The sequence below is a fragment of the Primulina huaijiensis genome, chromosome 8 (assembly GCF_012295235.1).
Source record: "Primulina huaijiensis isolate GDHJ02 chromosome 8, ASM1229523v2, whole genome shotgun sequence".
Taxonomy (NCBI): Eukaryota; Viridiplantae; Streptophyta; class Magnoliopsida; order Lamiales; family Gesneriaceae; genus Primulina; species Primulina huaijiensis.
In genome coordinates, this window is record NC_133313.1 from 6,802,500 (window position 1) to 6,823,578 (window position 21,079).

General features: G+C 33.2%; 1 protein-coding gene across 2 annotated transcripts; it reads left to right on the forward strand.

Moving 5' to 3' along the window:
• The first annotated feature begins 4,502 nt into the window (after positions 1 to 4,502).
• LOC140982487 (agamous-like MADS-box protein MADS4) lies at positions 4,503 to 10,325 on the forward strand. 2 transcript variants are annotated; one of them, XM_073449018.1, is made up of 8 exons: positions 4,503 to 4,768; positions 6,325 to 6,403; positions 8,880 to 8,947; positions 9,096 to 9,195; positions 9,387 to 9,428; positions 9,510 to 9,551; positions 9,765 to 9,898; positions 10,026 to 10,325. In XM_073449018.1, the coding sequence occupies exons 1-8, from the start codon at positions 4,584 to 4,586 to the stop codon at positions 10,093 to 10,095; spliced, it is 720 nt and encodes a 239-aa protein (XP_073305119.1). In that variant the 5' UTR covers positions 4,503 to 4,583; the 3' UTR covers positions 10,096 to 10,325. The 2 variants fall into 2 exon arrangements, with proteins under 2 accessions (XP_073305119.1, XP_073305118.1); XM_073449017.1 differs by having other exon boundaries at positions 4,505 to 4,768; positions 6,322 to 6,403.
• The last annotated feature ends 10,754 nt before the right edge of the window (positions 10,326 to 21,079 follow it).

The following is a 21,079-nucleotide window of genomic DNA, read 5'->3' on the forward strand; positions in this document are numbered from 1 at the left end:
AGTGTGACGACTGCCGACAACTTTGTGTAAGATGTACAACCAGAGAAGAGAGGAGTTTCCGCATCTTTTAATAAATCATCAAACTCATAATCCTTTGCCTCAAGTATAGTGTGTCCAACCTCTCTTCCAGCAAAAAAACATCCTTGTATAAGTTATATGCCTCTCTACTTTCATCCTCTTTCTGAACTCCTACTGAACTACCTTCAGCTTCAGATTGTGAGTTATAAGTTTCACCATGGAAGACCCAAATAGTGTAAGAAGGATCGAACCCCTTAATAATTAAATGGTCGTAAACTTGGTCAAATTTCATATACTTCTTATTTTTACAATGCTTGCAAGGACATAAGATTACTTCACGTGTTTTTGCATAGTTCCTAGCTTGTGCTATAAATTTTTTTGCCCCTTCTTCATACTCGGGTACAAGCCTAGAAGGCAGATGCATCCATTCCTTATCCATCTCGTGAACAAACCTTTTTCATTTGTATGAAATAATTATGAGATTTTATCAATACACACACACACACATATATACACGATGATAATTTAATTTATATGATGTAATTACTTAGGTGTCAGATGTTATCTGAACTTTTATTTCCCAAAATATTCCCAACATTTTTATAAGAGAACACCACATAATAAATAAAAAAACTTAAATACAAAAAACTTATTCATACATCATTATATTTTAAACAAATAAACATCATATATAAAAATAAGATAACATAAATTCTACTTATATTTATTATCATGTATAATAGAAAAAAGAACGAACGACACAACATTACGCGTTATTCATAGAATATAAAATAACTTACTGTCTTACGGTTTATTATTGAAAATTAACTTAAGACATATATATTGTGACATAATCATGATAATTATTGTAGACTAAAATTTAATTCAAATATAAAATTTCTTCTTTAATAATAAATTAGTTATTTACACAAATACAATTCATTTTTATCTATTTGAAGAAAATCATACTTTTATTTTTGTATTCATGAGAATAAAAAAATTTAGACGAGTCGATGAACATACATTTTTAATGTCTACATAAGTAATTAGTGTAGCCTTTTTTGACACCGCAAGAGGTGAAAGAAAATTAAAAAGAACAATTTTTTAGAGGATTGATAGAAAAAGGGGAAAATTGTTGGGTAGGAGTAAAAGTATAAGGGAGAAGATTATAGATCAAAGATTTACTTGAAAATGCAAAAAAAAAATCGGACAAATATTTTGGAACTTGAGAGATTATATAAACTAAATGTAGTACTTGTTAATGACACGCACCCAAAATCATCAAAATCACAAGATAGTTCAGGTTATATATATATGTGTGTGTGTGTAACTTTTTTATTCTATAAAAATGCTTGTTTAATATTTAAAATAATATTTCATTTTATGGAAAAGAAATGGTTTAGAAAGTGTTCAAATGCTATCCTTGTATATTTCAGTTGATTAGGTGCATATTGTAATTCAACCCTTCAAATGAAAATCTTGATTCTAAGCTGATTGTTTTGTATGGCAGAGGTTAGTTGATCTTGTCCAAATATTAATGGGAGAAACAGAAGATCCAAATAATGACAGTGCAACCAAAGTTGAGAAAGATCAGCAACACGAAAGGAAGGAGAAGGATAAGCACAACGAGGAGAAGGAAAATGGTAAAAAAAAAAAACATCGACGCGGTAAAAAACAACGGCATTGTTGCACCAAGAAATCTTCAATTTTATGGATTAAACAACATCAAAAACAAATGGACCAGGTAAAGAAGTATACTTTCTGATAAACATGAATAGCTAGCAAATAATAAATGGCAATTTGACATATAATTTCCAGCCTTTAAGCTGAAGCAAAGAATCTTCATAAAATAATTTCCACAGAAGTTCATATAGCAATGTCTTATGTAGCCTAAATGTGAATAAGGGCCATTCTAAATCCTTTTTCTTCACCAAATTGGCATATTCCCCCATTTTCTTTTTGTTATTGATCCAATCTAATTGGTTTTAGACTTTCACTAGAGAACGTGATGAAAAGTAAAATTTCCCAATTAACAGCAGCACCCCAATTCCCCAGAAAGAAAGAAAGAAAGAAAGGAAATAACATATATACATCATTTAACCAAAAAATCAAAATTTGTACATACAGGATCATAGGGAAAACCGCCCGGAGTATGAGATTAAACACAACTAAAAATCAGATCCTCAATGCGTTGCTCTAGTTTTTCTAAACAATCGAGTGGAACAAAAAAAAATCCCAGTAGATTCAATCGAATACAAATAATTTAGCTCTTCTTGAACATTCTTCCGGGAAATGCGAATAGGGTTTTAGGAAGTGTTAATGGGCAAAATCGACTTAGAAAAATTACAAATAGAAAGAGTACCATGTTTATATATTAACTAAGGAATAGAGAGACGCACTCACCGAAAACGGAGGAAAAACTCGCGCACGGAAAAAGACTGAAACAGGGCTCCTACTCGTGCTAGTTCTTCCAATCTGAGGCAGGGAAGGAGGCGCAAGGTTAGGGGAACAAGGTTGCTGGCTACTGCGCTCCAATCTCCGGTGGCCGAACAGCACGCAGCGGTGGTTGGAGTCGGCACACAGAACACCGACGGGAGGAGGGGAAGGGCCGATTAAGAGATGGGGATTTGGGATTTCACTCTTTAAATCGCGCGTGTAGTGTTGTGTAATACTATAATTGCATAGGTTATTAACAGCGCACATAAAAGCACGCTGCGGATAGTATATAATATTACTATCCGCAGCGTGCATTTAATGCACGCCGTTGTTCTGTAGGCATAGGTTATTAACAGTGTGCCTTTACGGCACCCTGCGGATAGTATAAAATATTGTGTGCTTTTAATGCACGCCGTTGTTCTATATGTTATTAACAGCAGACATAAATGCAAGCTGCGGATAGTGTATAATATTAACAGCACACATAAATGCACGCTGCAGCGTTTAGTACACGCCGTTATTTCTTTCAAGTTCAACAATATTAACAGCGCACATAAGGTGCATGCCGTTAAAAGTAGTATCAACAGCGTGCTTTTAATGCACGCTGTTGATGACGTGCTGCAGAAAAGCATTTTTCTTGTAGTGGAAATCACACAAAGTACAATATGAAATTTGATGCACGATGAGTGAGATTTCAGCACAAATGATCTGATAAAAATTTATGTGTGTGCTTGTAAATATCAGTACAGCTTGCAAATCTCAGATATAATAAGTAACGGATCATAAAGAAAGTGTCTAGAAAGCTTTTTTGAATCTTTAGATGACTTTTTATAGAGAATTTTCAACGTTTAGATTTGAAACGGCTACAATCCAGTCGTACCAAAGCCATGACAAAAATAGTACTAGATGTCACATGTCATTCTTTTTATTCCAAAAATAGTATGGAGCCATATAACACCTCCAAATTACGCTGAAATGAGGATAAAGAGCATGCCCGATATTGGTGATTTCAGGCCAGGACTTTTTTTAGATTGCTATTGACGCCGTTTGTGTTATTAGTTATTCATTCCGTTGTTGTCTCAAGTTATCTAGCTTTTCCGTCGTACAAATTATGTATTCCAAAAGAGATAAATTGCCCGTGTTTTAATATTTTTGTATGTATTTACAGGCTTGATATCACATATAGTTGATCTTATAGTATAGAAAATATGTTGTTCCAAATCGTAGATGCGTTGGTTTGGAGCTTGACGTGCGTACACACCACTTGAAATTTTTATGATATGAATTAACAAAAAAATTTACTGTAAAATTTTTGGCGGAGGACGATGGAAATATCTTAACCTTCTAACTATATANACATCAAAAGAATATTATTAGCCTTTGGACCAGTTACACATTGACGCGTGGCACTTAGCATTGGTAAGAGACCATCAGTTTTAAGGTTGCCCTTTTTTCACCGTCAACCCTTCTGGAATTTGCAATTGGATGCCTTTTTTTTACCGTCATTCTTCCACATCACATCTCGAATCGTTTCTGGCCAAATTCTTTAATAATAATTATTGCTTATTTCTAAATAATTAGACGATGTTTCAAGTTCTTTTTCAGTTCTTTTTATTTTACCAAAAATACTTTAAAGTGAAACCTTGCTATTTTCTAATTCTAAAGAATATATACATACCAATTAACACATATTGTTTGTGCAACAAATCTATTTTACTCATCATCATTATTAGCATATATATAATTTTGGTCAATATACAACATACAAGATATCCTAATGAAATAAAAATATAGGAAATCAATTAAATTGATGTAAGCTAATTAGTTTCCTAGAAAGGGAAAAATTTAAGCCAAAAAAAAAAATTAACCTATGTGAGAAGAGATGAACTTATAGAAGTTGAGACTGCCCAGCCTTATGGAACACCTTTGAACCACCGGATAATCCCTTTAACCTCAAGCTTGAACTCCATGGAATCACTCTCATACCACTAATACTACACCACTGTTCTCTCTTCTGACTTTTACATTTCTACAGACACACACACACACACATATATATATATAGAGAGAGAGAAAGAGAGAGAGAGTAGAAATTTATAATCACAAAAAAGAAAAAGTGAAAGAAAGAAATGGGAAGAGGGAGAGTTGAGCTGAAGAGAATAGAGAACAAGATCAACAGGCAAGTGACTTTTGCGAAACGAAGGAATGGGCTTTTGAAGAAAGCTTATGAGCTTTCTGTTCTTTGCGATGCTGAGGTTGCACTCATCATCTTCTCCAATAGAGGAAAGCTGTACGAGTTTTGCAGTAGCTCTAGGTATAAATTAAACGAAACAACCAAACAAACAATAAACGTTACAGTTTCTGCAATTGCAACACCTATATTTATGTATATAGTATTAGCTGGGGAGGGTCTTTTTTATTTTTATTTTTATTCTTCCTTTTCTTTTCTTGAACTTTGTGAGATTCTTTTTGAATTATTTCGTTGTTAGGGATGGTTTGAGATCTGGGTTTGTCTCAATATCCAATCTTTTTTTATGTTTTACTTGAAGGGAGTGATTAGGGGAAGAAAGGCAATTTTTCCCAATCTTTTTTTGGTGTTGTGAGAGATTGTTTTTCCATTTTAGTGATTGTTTTGAGTCGTATAGGACTCTGTGCTTGTGAGTTTTGTTAGATCTGCCAGAGGAAACCACTAAAAGAAGATTGTTTCTATACTTATGTTGATTTTCCGCAGGCTTAGCTGTGAGATTTAATTTGCTTCAGCCCTGCAAGTCTATTGCGCCTTTTGTGCTATTTCTTTAATTTCTCTCTTCTTCTTCTTGGTTCAATTTGGAGTTAAATAAATATGTTCCGATCTAGTGTTTTATTACCCTTTAAAAGGCATCATGAAGCAAATTCAAGCTTTCTTTATTATATATTAAAGAAACATTTTACACTAAAATGATACCAAGAAATGGTTTCTAATCTGATTTCTGCAACCACCCTCAACTCCTCTCTGATTTTTTTTGCTTTTTTTAAAAATAATTATTGTAGATAATTTGAATCTGAATGGAAGGGTTGGATATCAATTCCTATGGAGATATCTTTGGGTTGAGTCTTTGCCAAGATCCAAACTTTTTAGGGTTTTTTGTTAATCATTTTTGTTTTTAATTTCTTCATGGAGAAAAGTCCAAATTTTCACTATATACTCATCTTAACCTAATATTCTTTTCATTTCAATATTTTTCGACGGATATATGGATACTCACTAAGATTTCTCTCTGCCAAGTGTGCCAAAAAAATGCAGTTTCTTTTGAATCTAAGAAGCCTTGGTCGGTTTTCCCCCTCCGAGTGTTTAGTTTTGTGTGTAATTTTTTAAAATTCTTTGTTGAAAATATATCTATTTAGGGTTCATGGACTTGTTTTTTCTCATCTTGTTAGGGTTTTAATTTAGTAACATCAATCAACATTATATAATTTTCTTTTCCTTGGTCATTAATTCTCAGATCTCTTGGATTTTCCAAATATAACTAAGCTGGATACAAATATAAAGATTTTAATATTTTTTCCCTGTTTTGCCTTTTTCTTGTTGGGAGGTTTGATTCAAAGCAGCCTTTTCTCCAGGTAATAAGAAGATGTTTCAGTTTTTATGGTTATTCAGGGTTTTTTCTTGCTTTTTACAATTTCTTAAACATTACATTCCTTCAAAAATGTGTATGAGTTGCCACAACTTACCCATGGGCAATTCACAGAACTTCTTGGGGAATTCGGACCCTACCTTTCTACTTCTCTATGCATTTTGATGTACATTCTGACAGTCCAAGAAGGCTAATCTTTGATTCGGCTCATGCTTTAATTACTTGTCTAAAATGGCTTGTGATGTTTACTCAGCAGCATGCTCAAAACATTGGAAAGGTATCAAAAGTGTAACTATGGAGCACCGGAGATGAACGTTTCGGCAAGAGAGGCACTGGTATTTGCTACACACTAATTGTTGGTTTCATGTAAATTCTAAGTGCTTTTGGTGCAATTTTTTTATATTATATATCAAGTATATTTCTGGTCTAAAATGTGTTTAGAGTTGTATAAATCGATATATTTGCTCGTGATTAAGCCTATACTTAACAACCTTCAAAACAAGAACAAAACAGTACTATGTAAACATCATAAACAACCTTTTTTTTCCTCATGGCGACGTCTATGCCTCCATTGTAAGGATAACACAATAAATTTTCTAACTAAGATTTTGTGGAATTGTAGAATTAATTGGCAGATGAAACGATTTTGCTGAAATATAGGATTTGCAACTAACCCTGAATAGTTTAGAGGCTATGTAGCACGGATACCTTAAAAAAAAAAAAATTTGAAGTATCGGATACGGATACGACACGCGGATACGCATGTTGGATACCTCAAAATCCGTGTCGTTTACTTTGTTTAGAGTTGACCAGCCGGATACGTTTTGGATACGGCGAGGACACGCCATGGATACGGCGTGGATACGTTTTTAGGATACGTTTGGGCAAAATTGAAAATATTTAAAAGTTTTAGGGGTTAATTAAAAAAATAAAAATTTCTAAGGACTAAAATGAAAATAATTTAAAATAAATTGGGCTGGGCTTTTAAATCCCTAAATACAATTGTGCTCAAAATATTACATCTATCTCTATACATTTATCCGTTTCTTTCATTCTATTTCTGCTCAAAATATTACATCTATCTCTATAATTTTTCATCTATCTCTATACATTTGTCCGTCTCTTTAATTATATTTCTGCTCAAAATATTACTTCTATCCCTAAATAATATTTTGTACTTAAGATATTATGATAATGAAATATTACATCTATCTCTATAATTTTTACTTTTCAATACTAAATTTATATAAATATAAATATATATAATATTTATATATTTTTTAATGATTGTCGTATCCTAGCCATATCGTGTCTTATATTTTCAAAATTTGATGTGTTGCCGTATCCGTATCGTATTCGATACGATACTCGTACCCGTATCCATGCAACATAGTTTAGAGGATTCTTCATTCTTTATAAGCAAAAACTTGTGTGAGACGGTCTCACGGGTCGTATTTTGTGAGACGGATCTCTTATTTGGGTCATCCATAAAAAAATATTACTTTTTATGCTAAGAATATTACTTTTTATTGTGAATATACGTAAGATTTACCTGTCTCACAGATAAATATTCTTGAGACCGTCTCACAAGATACCTACTTTTCTTTATATACACAAACGATCGGGTGTACACGTTGTGTTATATGTATGTGTGTGTACTTGAACATATTTTGTTTTGAAAGTTTCGATATAGTATGATATTCAACAAAATTAAGTAACATGATTTATTTTTTAAAAACTATAATATATTGAAATTTAAACATATTCTACAAAATTAAATATGCATTAAAGTTAAAGTGTGAAAGGACGATTTTGAAATTATATGATAAATGTTTCACCAAAAATTGTTGATATTCATTCATCTTGTTTTATTAAAAATATAGATATATGATTACAAGAAAACGTTTTTACGGAATAATAAATTAATTATTCTAATAAAGACTTTGTTGAAATTGTTTCATCTGTTTTCTTCGAAATTTTAGCATTTCACAGTTTGGGATATAATGAATTGACAAATTTTTAGTTAGTTGGAAGTTGTTTCTCAAACGAAGTGTGGTAAAAAAATGGTGAAAGAAAGAAGAAACTGTAACGTATCAAAATGTGGTGACTTAAGAAATTGACTAGACTGGGTTTGATTATCAAAGATTGTAAAATTCTAGCACTGGATATACAATCTCGCACTTCTGTTTTTGTGAAAAGATCAGCGAATCCGCCGACTCATGCATTATCTAGAGGCATTGTTTCTATGTCTGGTCGTGTAGGCTGGATCGATCTTTCGCCTACTTTTGTAATTGTTTCTACTCTGATTTAGATCAATAAAATTCTCTACTTGCTTCAAAAAAAATATGTATATATGGAACCAAAAAAAAAAATTATTAGCGTGTAGAGAGAAATTTGAAGGCAAATATAATTTAATTATTGACTTGTAACTGTCTATTTTTATCCACACAATCAAGTAAAAACATGTTACCTCATTGCTAGAGTTATCTACGGCTCTACATATATTTATAGAAACACTTGTCGTATATGTAATGTTTCTCTTAAGGATTTCTTAATTAATTTTATTACATGTCTATCTTCATAAATTTTTTAAGACATTATGTTTTATGAATCTGATACGGGTTTTATTTACGTTTCAAAATTTGTGTTTCTGAAGTTCTTGTTTTCATTATGTATATTTTCCAAGCCTGAGAAAAAGTGTGTTTTGTCAAAATTAAAATACCCAATAACTTTGCTAGAAAAATATGGAAAAAGATGAAAGTAGAACACTTGTAGTAAGCGTCGTTAATTGATTTCATTGGTTAATAATAGGAACTGAGCAGTCAGCACGAGTATATGAAGCTTAAAGCACGCTACGAAGCCCTACAGCGTTCACAAAGGTTTGTCAAATCCAACAGTCATTAAAAAATTATCAAAACATATACATAATTAAGTACTATTAATTGAATGAGGAGTTTGTGGTGATCGAAAAAAATAAGTAAGCTCCAATGGTTAATTTTTGGTGGTATGTAATGTTAATGATGCTAGGAATCTTCTGGGTGAGGATCTTGGTCCTCTGAGCAGCAAGGAACTTGAATCACTCGAAAGGCAGCTCGACATGTCGCTGAAGCAGATCAGATCAACACGGGTATGTACTACATCATTTCCATCGTGTGATGCAACAAAAACTTTTGATGAATTAATAGAGAAAAATTATCCATTTGTGTACTGGACCTTTTTGATCATCGTCTCCAAGTGAGATCATATTTATGTAAATAAATTTTTTAATAAATGATGAATGGAGGCCGGCGATGAATTCTTGAAAATTCGAATTCGCAGACTCAAGCAATGCTGGATACCCTCACGGATCTTCAAAGAAAGGTGTGTAAATTAAACTTGATTTTGTCAACTAACCCTTAATTTAGCAATGTGTTAATTTGGGTTGTTTATAAATATGGGTAGGAGCATGCCCTCAATGAAGCAAACAAGAGTTTGAAACAACGGGTATGCCATCATGCATGCATATAATATTCTTCACTCTACTTGCTTAATCCCTCAATCACCGATGACCTCTCCAACATTCCAACTTCCATGAACAAATCATTCCCTCGACTAAATTTCTTGAACTATCCTAAACATATATGTGCATCAGATGACGGATTCTTGATCATCAGTCGGCCTAAACTTTGATGGTTTTGGCTTTGTTTTTGCATGAAGCTGATGGAAGGCAGTCAAATAAGTCTGCAGTGGAATCCAAATGCTCAAGATGTCACGTATGGAAGGCAAGCAGCTCAGCCTCAGGCCGACGGTTTTTTCCATCCTCTCGATTGTGAACCAACTCTGCAAATTGGGTACTCGATTCAATCCACATATAATATTAGAGAGATTTGTGGCTTTGCATGATTCTGTGCTATCGTATTAACAAATTTCTGACTAGTATAAATTTGGTTAGAACTAATGAAATTATTGAAATTTCAGGTATCAGAACGATCCAATGGCAGCAGCAGGGCCAAGCTTGAATAACTATATATCTGGCTGGCTGCCATGATAGATCAATGGAAACAAATGCAAACGCGACTCTTACTTAATTTGGTTGCATTTCTCCATCATAACATCATCTTATGTGTCGTAAACGTGTTTGAATAATAGAACGACTTCTCAAAAGACTTTGCGCGCTATCATGCAATATTGTAATTATTATTATTACTACTATTATTCCACTTTTGTGGAATAAATTTGTGCGAGACTTTTTAATATGTTCTTAGCTTTTATTTCCTATTTATTCGGACGCACATTTTGTGTAAATAATTAATTTTTTATGCTATTCTAATTGCAAATTAGCCATTTGTATGCGGTGGATCAAATACACATATATAATGTATTATTATATTATTATTATTTCAAATTAATTTGGTGGAAATTTTCTATATATATTGCAACAATAAAACAAAACGAAGAAATGCTGATCAGTACTAAGTAATATAAGTTGCGAAACTATACTTTATATTTAGAAGAAATTATGTCGGATCCTTGCTCAAGTCTCACCTACCCATCTTCAATTTCAATCATTCGCACGATTTTCACAATATTTCCTTGTTGAACAAATTCACCTTCTATTCTATCTTTTAGTGGTGTTTCATTTGATGTAATGTGTTGTATGAAAAAAATATTTTTGACATAAAAATGATAATTTTTTAAAAGTTGGTTTGAGTCGAAGATCCGTCTCACAAAATATATTGGTAAAAGAATCTCACGAGAATTTTTTGTGTTATGATAATGTATAAATATAACCCAAAGTCATGGGCACATACTAATAATAAAAGATTAATTGTTGTTATCATAACACCAACAAACAATTTGTGTGAAATCAAATAATCCATAGGTCAATTACCAATTTCGCTGTCACACTACAACTTGCCTCTGTACTAACTAAAATAGTGAAAAATGTACATACGTTTGTGTGTTTTTTTTTTAAAAAAAAGATAATCAAATAATATTAAATAATTAATATTAAATCGTTTTAAATTTAGAATAGTTGTTTGATTTAAAAAAAAAGATTAGAAAGTTTTTTTCTACGTAAAATTTAGAGTGATATGATGATGTTTTTAGTTGGTTAGTTGATAAAAATTTTGATTTATTCCAAAAAATTTATTATGATAGTCTCATCGTTTATATATCACAAAAATTCTTGCGAGACGTTCTCATGAGTCCGTTTTATGAGACAGATTTTTTATTTAAATAATTTGTAAAAAATATTATTTTTTATATCAAAAATATTACTTTTTATTATTAATATGAATATGATTATTGCATTTTACGAAAAAATATGGAAGAACAATAATACTATTTTATATATGATAACACTTTTATGTCCCCACGTGACTTTTTTTTTCTCTCACTTTTCATTTAAAATTATCAATTATTATTATTATTTTTTTTATTACAACTCAGGCCGGAGAGGGAGATCGAACTCCGGGAAACCGACTATTGCGGTAGGAGGTGAGACCACTGAGCTACAAGCCCGTCTCAAAAGTACCAATTATTATTATTAGCACGCAATTACACAAAAGGAGGACACTATCCGTTGCCACGTCACCGTGTCATAGTTCGAACATAATCCAAATCGGAATGGTGTAATATTGTGGATGTGGTGCGCCTGAGAGGATAAGCCTGAGTAAGTAATTAAGGGCGGCGCGTGCCAAATACTCGTCAGCGTGGACGTGTCAGCGTCATCCACACAGTTCCAGTCCAATCCATTTTTGGCTTTCTAATACAGCGACTACCAAATGAGTAGCATGCTTTATTTCATTTTCTCACGCGTGTGCGATTAATTATTAGTGTAACGATAATTCCATGCGGCCGGTCTTGTACATCAATCCATCTTCTATAAATTAGAAATTACAAAATAAAATTTCTAATTTATTTTGATCCAATTTTTCTCTTATTTTATATAGTTTTCATAGTTAACCCAATAGATATAAAAAAATAATAATAAATTTGAAAGCAAACAAAAGACAATGACAATTTTAACATGGTACAATCAAAAGACCTACGCCCAAGAGCTCGTGTTTAGATCAATCAAACAAATCCATTAAATATAAATAGTTACAATCATGCAACGACTTATTCAAATAAAATACTATCTCTTTTCTAATGACATCTCTATGACGAACATTTAGTAGACTCACTTTACGAGCATCACTTGTCTTCTATATCTACCAACTAGAATTCTGTAAGATCGAGTGTTTACCGCTTTACCAAAAACTATAGCTGGTGGTAATGGTGCAACTCAATTCTTTTAAACCGCACAGCTACGGTTTGATCTCTTTAACAAGCAAGGACAATTATTGCACCCAACAATCTCCCTCCCAATAATTGCACTCTTTGCAATCAATGGGAATCGAACCCGTGACATTGGCTCTGATACTAATTGTAGGACCGAGCGCTTGCCGCTTTACCCAAAGTTATAGTTAGTGGTAATGGTGCAACTCAAATCTTTTAACCGCACAGCAGCTCAAGCATCACGGTTCGATCGCTCTACCAAGCAAGGAAAATTATTGCACCCAACAAATTCCCTTCGATACATGCCCATTGTTCTCTTCCGAGAACGTCATCCTTCTCTCCTGAATAAACATCTACATATATTAATTTAGATTTATTTGAAATTTGATTTCATCTAACTATTGTATATCTCATATGGTTGCAAATGATAATAACTCTATTATTTATTTATGTTGCAGTACCGTTTCTCGCACTCAAGGTGCAGCAGAAGTTTAAATTTTAGTTTTGACATTCAAAACATTCCTCAGGCGTCATATCGAGAGTTGCAAATGAATTCTATAACGATGTGATGTATCTTTGAATAATAACAATGGTATGGTATGTGCAACTAGGAAAACACATTTCTCTAAAGCACATGTTTTGCTTTGACTAGAGACTCTTTGCACTATTAATTCATCAGATCATATAAGATATCTTCATCCATTGGTAACAATAAATCATCGACTATAATGTATTGACACTTACGTATTTCGAAACTACAACTAACTTCGCCACCTGATGACCCTCAATGGAGTACGTAGAGCTAAGGACTAATGGTGTACAACCATAACCGCACACTATTCCACTCGATGAGTGATAACCACTTGGCTAGTCTTAGGAAAGGTTGTTCAATAAATCATCATATAATCACTCATCTATATGAATGGACATCTACATGTCCTTACCAATGAAACATGACGTTTACATCATAGATGCTAGTCTCAAGTTCAAGCGGCCTTTATCCTTATTTTAGGTGGCTGATTAGATTGGAAACCTGTTTACAATATATGATACACTTCTTAATAAGTTTTATGATCTTACGTTGTCAGACAGACCTCATGGTATCTATAGTATATTCAAGAACTTTATTTATGCAGCTTGCATGTGTATACTGATAAAGTAAATAATATAATTAGATAAAATCATAAAAGTTTACTAAAATAAATATTTTTTTTACATGAGAGTCTATAAAGACTAAGCTAGGTACCTACTCTAACAATCTCTCACTTGCTATGTAGCTAACTACCCATAGATTTTAGACTCATTGCTTCATTGTGCTTCTCAAACAATGGTCTTGGCAGGGGTTTCATCAGTGAATTAACCATGTTATCTGCAGAGGCAACTCTCTCTATTGATATATCTCATATTCCTACAATTTTCAGGATTACATGAAACTTAATCAGTATATGTTTGGATCGATGATGAGACATTGGTTCATTTGCTTGTGCAAATGGCACCGGTGTTGTCGCAGTTGATAGGGACTAAATCAACTGCTCGAGGAATAACACCGAACTCTTGAATGAAATTCCTCATCCAAACAACCTACGTTGCTACAACTATGCATTCAGACTCGGTGGTTGAATCCGTTGTGGCATCTTGTTTGAAACTCTTCCAAGAGATAACACCACCATTGAACTTGAATACAAATACAGAGGTTGATTTTGAATCATTCACATCTTATTGAAAGATAGAATTGGTATAGCCTTCCAATTTTAAATCTCTAATATCATAAACCAAGAACAAATTCTTAGTTCTTCTTAAGTATTTTAAAATGTCCTTCACCGATTTCCAATGCAATTGACCAGAATTCGATTGATGTCTGCTTGCAACACTCAATGAAAATGCAATATCATATCGAATATATATCATATCGTACATTATACTACCTATAGGAGATGCATATGAGATGCAACTCATGTTACTATCTCATCATCAGTCTTAGGGTGTTGTTGGAACATTTCATGTTCACAATCTTGATTTTGATGTTAACAAAACTTGTTATTTTGTTATTAATGATTTATCGAAGTGTGCAAAATTCTGAAATTGATCAGGCTTCGAACTGATCAGTTACTGAGCCAAAAACTGAAGCTTTCAAGAAGCAAACTGAAAGTGCCAACTGATTGTCCAAACTGAACCAGTCCAACTGAATTATCAAAGACCAGTTCAACTGATTGTCCAGCTGACAGGCAGTTCAACAGAAGACCTTCAACTCAACACGATTTAACAATAAAATCATATGATAGAGAAAAACTCGCTCTGATACCATTTTTGGAGTATCGCTTTCTCGCACCCAAGACGCAATGCAAGTTTAAAAATTTTAGTTTTGACATTCACAGCATTCCTTGGGCTTCATATGATTTAAAACATTCATAGGGTGTTTAGATTTGTTTACCTTTGCGTATTTAACGCTGGATACCTAAACAGTCCGGGATTAGCAGAGTTTGTCCTTTTTGTAAATTCCAACAACGGATCTCTAGCCTTTAATCGCCTAATCAAGTCCATGATCGGGGATTGGATTCTTCGCTTAGATCACACTATATATCTAAATGTACTTTGTGTCGAGGAGACACGTGTAAGGTCTAAGAAATTCGAACTACGTAACGTGAATGCATGCAATCTAGGATTTTATTTAAAATATGTGTTTAATGATTTTTTTTTATTTTTATGCATGTAATGTATGATTATGGCATTGTTAGAGTTTATTTCATGATTATTTTTAAGTTTCATGCATTATGGTTTTAGGTTGCATTTCGCGCTCGAACGAGTAACAGAGACAGGGGAAATTGAGGAGAAATATTTTTATTGAATGATTAATTTTAATTAATTAATATGAAGTGTTTTTAAGTGTATTTTTCGAAATTGGGCCATGGTGGGTATTTTTACTCGTAGGGTCGTATTTTTAACTGGTACACAAATTTTATCGATTCAGAGGACTTTTTGAGGGTTCAGATATTATTTTCAAAAATGCACATAAACGAAATATTTTTTGTGAGTGTTATTGGGTTTGATGGGTTTGTTGTAATGCTTAATGGGCTCAAAACCCTTTTAAATTTAATTAGGGTCCATTAGTGTGATAATTTTCTACTTAAACCTTACTAAACCAAACCCTAATCCTAACCCTAACACATGGCCGCCCCCTCCCCCATTCAGCAACATTCATCAGCCTCTTTTCGAAGAAAAACCAGAAGCCTCCATCGAATTCTCCGTAGATTTTCAAGAAAACTTCTTCCCCGCCTTTCCGGTGCAAGCCCTACACGCGTATCTTCGAGCTTTTGAGCATAAAAACATTAAGGCACGCCATGTATCTTCTTTTCCATCATTCACGTCGTATTTATATGATGTTATGTTGATTTGTTTTTACAATGCACGGCTCTTGCATGAAACCATTTTTGTTGGCTTCGGTTGTCATGAGATACATGTATTGATCCATATAACTTACGTTTTCTTGCATTATTGTGTAAAGGAGCTGCTGATCTCCATTCTAGGGGCTGTACACGTCGAGGCTAAAAATGATGTCAAGACTCTGGAGTCAAGGTTTAGTCGGGATATAATCAGGGCCGTTCGGTATTAGGTGTTTGGTTGATCGGATTTGGCTAGATCAAGAGTGTTGGGCATTTAGCCTTGCATGGCTCGATCCTAGCTAAGGAGCCGACCACCCTCTTAGGTCAGTGACAAGGCTAGGAGAGGGCGGTGAGTGGCTGGTCGAGGTTCGTAGGTTGTTTGAAGGGTGGAGCGCTAGGGTGGTTCTTGAATGGCTCGGTGTAGGGTATTGAGAGTCACGCACGTCCGTGAGTTTGGAGGGCTAAGGGCGTGGTCAAGTCGGTCCAGGAGAGGGGTCCTTGGCTCGGTCCTAGTCCTAGGGTGTTGGGTTGAGGGTGGTGTGACTTGTAGCTTCGTTGGTAAAAAATTGGAATTTCTGGACGCAGGGTTAGCGCCGCGGCGCTGCTCTTTGATCGTCGCAGCGCTTAGGATTTGAATCTAGCAGTGCCGCGGCACTGGAATGCAGCGCCTAGGTGCTTAACCAGGGCTGCACTACTGGCTCCTAGGCGCTGGTACCGAACTTAGAGGTTAGCGATTTTGTGAGTATGTCTCGTTTTGGTCGTTCCCAACAAGTTAGGTCGGCTGTTTCAAGATTAAGGGGGTATAAGGCGAGTCATACGTGTTATGGTTAGGAGCCATCGAACTATGAATAAGTTAGGTCAAGTCCCGGGTTGATTCGCGTTAAGCGAGACCTCGGTCTAAGTTTTGAAGCGAGCTGTAGAACCCAAGAGGTGGGCTCGAGGTTACGTCTAAGAATTTATGATAGCTATGTTTCGGGATGTCTCTAATAAGTTAGCGGATCTAGCAGCACCCTGATCACAGATTCAAAATGTTTCTAAATGTTTATGTATTACGTATATGACTTTTTGAGTAAATGTGAAAAATACGTTGCATGGTTGATTTTAAGGAAAATTTTATGTATATGCATGTTTTTCTTAAGTGATGAATATGATGACATGTTTTTTAAGGAAGTGAGTTGGTTGTGACTAATACGAATACGTTAATACGATGATATGTAAGGCTAAGGCTCGGTGGGCGGATAATGTTGTCGTTGATGTCCCTGCCGCCGAGTACCGCGGTTACACGTAGATGGATCCATTGCCTAATACGATGATACGAAAGTCACGACTAATGAACGAAATTCAAATTAAGAACACGAACACGTATATGTTGATATGTTGAGTTATGTTATGAAAAGGGTTATTCTTTAACAAGTCATGATTATGCATACGATTTGATGAGTTCATGAAACATATCTTTATTGCAATATTTTTCAATGTTGCATGTTATGTATATGTATTCGTTATAACATTACAGGTGTGTTGAGTATTTAGACTCACTAGGTATGAATAATACAGGTGAGCATGTCGATGAGGAGGCTGGAGATGCCGAATTTTGAGTAGGCAAGGCTGGATATGCGCACATGACCCGAGGACCATATTTTTCGCACATCATGTTTATGAGTTTAGAGTGGACATGAACATTTTATTACGCTTGGTTTTGACATATTGTTAGTTATCAGGATTTTTACTTGATTTATTTTTACGTACATTTATGATGGCCGAGTTGGTAACTTTTAGCTGCAGTATTTTTTTCGTTAATTGATTTCGAATATTTTTAAAAGGTGTATTTTTCAGCAGTATTGCATACATGCAAAATTTTGAATTTTGAAAATAAGTTTTTTTTAAAGAAAAATATTTGTAGTAGCCTTTTTAAGTAGTAGACAATTCAACACGAATCTCGTTTATATAATAAAAAAATGAAAATTTTGAAAATCATAATTTCCACTAATGCATTTTTAGCTGCTGTCAGTTTTATGAATTTCTTCACCAAAACAAACAGTTCCACTCTAATAAAAAAATTAGCAGTTAAGCTAACTTCCACTACTTCCAATAGTTGAATCCACTTGTAAAGTTGTAGAGCCCAAAATCAGTACACGTAAACCCTCGCATTTATTAAATGGTTAAAATTATTTATTTAATTTTAAAATGATTTTTAACCACACATGATTTACGATTCTCATTATTTTAAATTATTACATGTTTAAATGATGCAAGTTAAAAATGTTTTCTTGAGTTTTAAGTTTCAGACGAATATTCTATGTGGGATCGGAAAAAGAGATCGGTGATGATTTAGGCGATTTATGAAAATGTGGTATTTTATTTCAAGTCAAAGAGATTGTTATTTTAAAGAATTTATGGAATTTTAAGCATTTTAAAGCCTAATTTAATTTATTAGGTAATTTTAAGATTTTAAGTTTTTCAAAAAAATTTTAAGTTGAGTAATGTGGATTTTAAACCTTGTAAATTAGTTTATTAAATCTTTTAGTGAGGTTAAGTAATTAGATTAGTATTATTACTAATTATTTACCTAAGTATATTTAGTCTCTAATTATTTCCCTACACACACACGTTTCAAAATTTTTTGAGGAGAGCTAGGGTTCTAAATTCTCAGCACCAACCACCACTTTCTCCTTGCAAAATTTCTGAAGACTTCATTGGTTTTTCGAACAAAAATCATGCCACAAGTCGTCCTGAATCTAGTCTCGCATTCCCTCACGTCGTTATCCATCGTTTCGTGAGTCTTAAAGAATAAAGGCATGTATATTCTTTTATTTTCGCATCGATGTTGTTGTAATAAGTATTTTGATGCGTATTGTATGCAAAATCTGTGTATGTTGTGCAAAAAGTTTGAAATGATTTTTGGATCAAAATTTTAGATCTCAAAACCGAGTCTGCTGCCATTTCGAGTGCTGTGAATTTTCGGTCGACTTTCTTAAAAAATTTCCAACATATAAAACGTAGTACTTTTGATATGTTCGATTTGACAGTAAATTCTTAATTTTTAGATAAGATATGAGTGAGTTATGATCATTTTCATGTGAGTGATCAAACTGTGTAAAAATGTAATTTTTTTGAGGATTTTCGACTTGCAGGCTTGGTTGAAAACCGCTTAATGGGCGGCGCCCGAGCGGTAAGATTTTACCGCTCGAGCGCCAGGCCTTCTGGACAGGCGCATCCGAGCGGTAAAATATTACCGTCTGAGCGCAGGGCATTCTGGAATTTTTTTAAAAAAAATGTTTTAGCATGTTGATAAATATAAAAATTGTACATCAATTAAATGTTTTATAATATAAATTTATACTTTTTGTTTTATTAAATGTTTAAATATTATATGTTTTATAATAAATTGTATAAAAAATAAGTTGTTGTGTAATTATAAGTTTTTACTATTTTTACAGGTTCGATAAAACAAGAATAAACTTGGCGTTGCAAATGGGATTAAGATGATTCTTGGACCTGTAGAAAGTTGATGATAATATCTACAATATTGGTGACAAGCATGAGATAAAAATCTTCTCACAATTGGGATCAAATTAAGCAACAAACAAAGTTACCAAAGGAGTGGCAGTTTTACCATGCTCTAGTATTTTGACCATATCTCTCAAACTACTTGGTCAAATGGTTAAAATAAAATACCACAATTCAAACAACTCAATTATCCACATGTTTTATTTTATGTGGAGAAGCAAAATTGGATGGGAAGATTTTCAAAAGTGATGTGTATTAAAATATAATTTCTTGGAACACCAATGAAGACTTATGTGTAAAAAATAATATTTTATTTGTGGTTGTCTCCCCAAATTTGGCTATAAATAGGGGTGCATTGTAATGAATTGAGATATCCCTCATTCTATGAACAAATCTTTGAGTTCATAATATTTCTCTCTTTATTTTTCCTTTATTTCATCATTTAAAAATAATTAGCATGTTAATTTCATATTCAAAGTTTTATACTTTGAATAATGAGTAGCTAACTTCCCAAGGTTGAGATGAAAAGGTGAAGCTCTTGGTATGATAATAAGGTTATTAAAAGGTAATAATCTATGTTTTATATTATTTAATCATTATTTATTGTTTATGTTATATTTATTTCTTTAAGCATTTTTATACCCTACTTATAAGTGGGAGTTTTGATTTATTGTTGCTATATGTTACACTAAATTCTTGGTACCATTTAAATGTTTGTTTGGTTTTACCAACCATTTAAAGTGGATGCCTTGATTTATTATATATCAATATATCATATTATTAATTTCTTGGTACCATTTAAATGTTAGTTTGGTTTTACCAACCATTTAAAGTGGGAACCTTGATTTAGTGTTTACAAATATATATAGCACAATAAATACTTGACAACATTTATAAGTTTTGATATATATTTTATACTTATAAGAAAATAGTATATAACATAATATAAATATGATTATTTAATATATTGGAACCATTTTATTAAGTGGATTTCAATAATGTTCATTAATGTTAACTTTATTAAAATATCAAGAGTGGATCCTCTAATCTCAACTACTTAAATTAAAATTTGAACAATTAAAAATTACCAATTAAAGATTCAAACAATTAAAAGAAAAACAAAAACAAAAACAAAAACAAAAAGACATTGTAGTGGACTTGTAATTACCGTAGCTTCCCTGTGGATACGATATCGGACTCACCGAATTATACTACTTGCGGACAACCTGCTATTGGGAGTGCAACAATCAAAGTCACAACAAGTTTTTGGCGCCGTTGCCGGGGAAGTATAATTTAATTTCAAGTCTATTTAATTTTCTTTCTTTGAATTTTTTATTGTTTTTGTGTGTTTTTCTTCTTTTTCTTTTGCATTTGCATGAGCATTATTTGGTCACGTACACTTAGTGGTCGACTCATTCGAAATAACCCTTTATTTTTACAAAACATGGCGGAAGAACCCATCCAGGAAAATGAAGATGAAATTCAATCTCAACATGATCATGATAGGCGAAGAACACTTAGAGATCACATGAATCCTACACGTACTAGTGCACCTTCATGTCTAGTTTTTCCCCCTGATGCATCTCATTTCAATTTTAAGCCCGATATTATCCAACTTTTACCCAACTTTCATGGCTTAGATTCTGAAAATCTATACATGCATTTACGAGAATTCGAAGAAGTGTGCAACACATATAATGATCTAAATTGTAGCATGAACACCATTCACTTAAGCTTTTTCCTTTTTTTTTAAAGATAAAGCTAAAACTTGGCTACAAAATCTTAGATCGGGATCCATTCGAATTTGGGATGAATTGCAACAACAATTTTTGAAAAAGTTTTTTCCATCTCACAAAACAA

Excerpts from the sequence above, each read along its gene's own strand:
- LOC140982487 (XM_073449017.1), top strand. The coding sequence starts at position 4,584 with ATGGGAAGAGGGAGAGTTGAGCTGAAGAGAATAGAGAACAAGATCAAC. Across the intron at positions 9,196-9,386 it reads AGCAGATCAGATCAACACGG|ACTCAAGCAATGCTGGATAC; the intron begins GTATGTACTACA and ends TCGAATTCGCAG. Across the intron at positions 9,429-9,509 it reads TCACGGATCTTCAAAGAAAG|GAGCATGCCCTCAATGAAGC; the intron begins GTGTGTAAATTA and ends AAATATGGGTAG.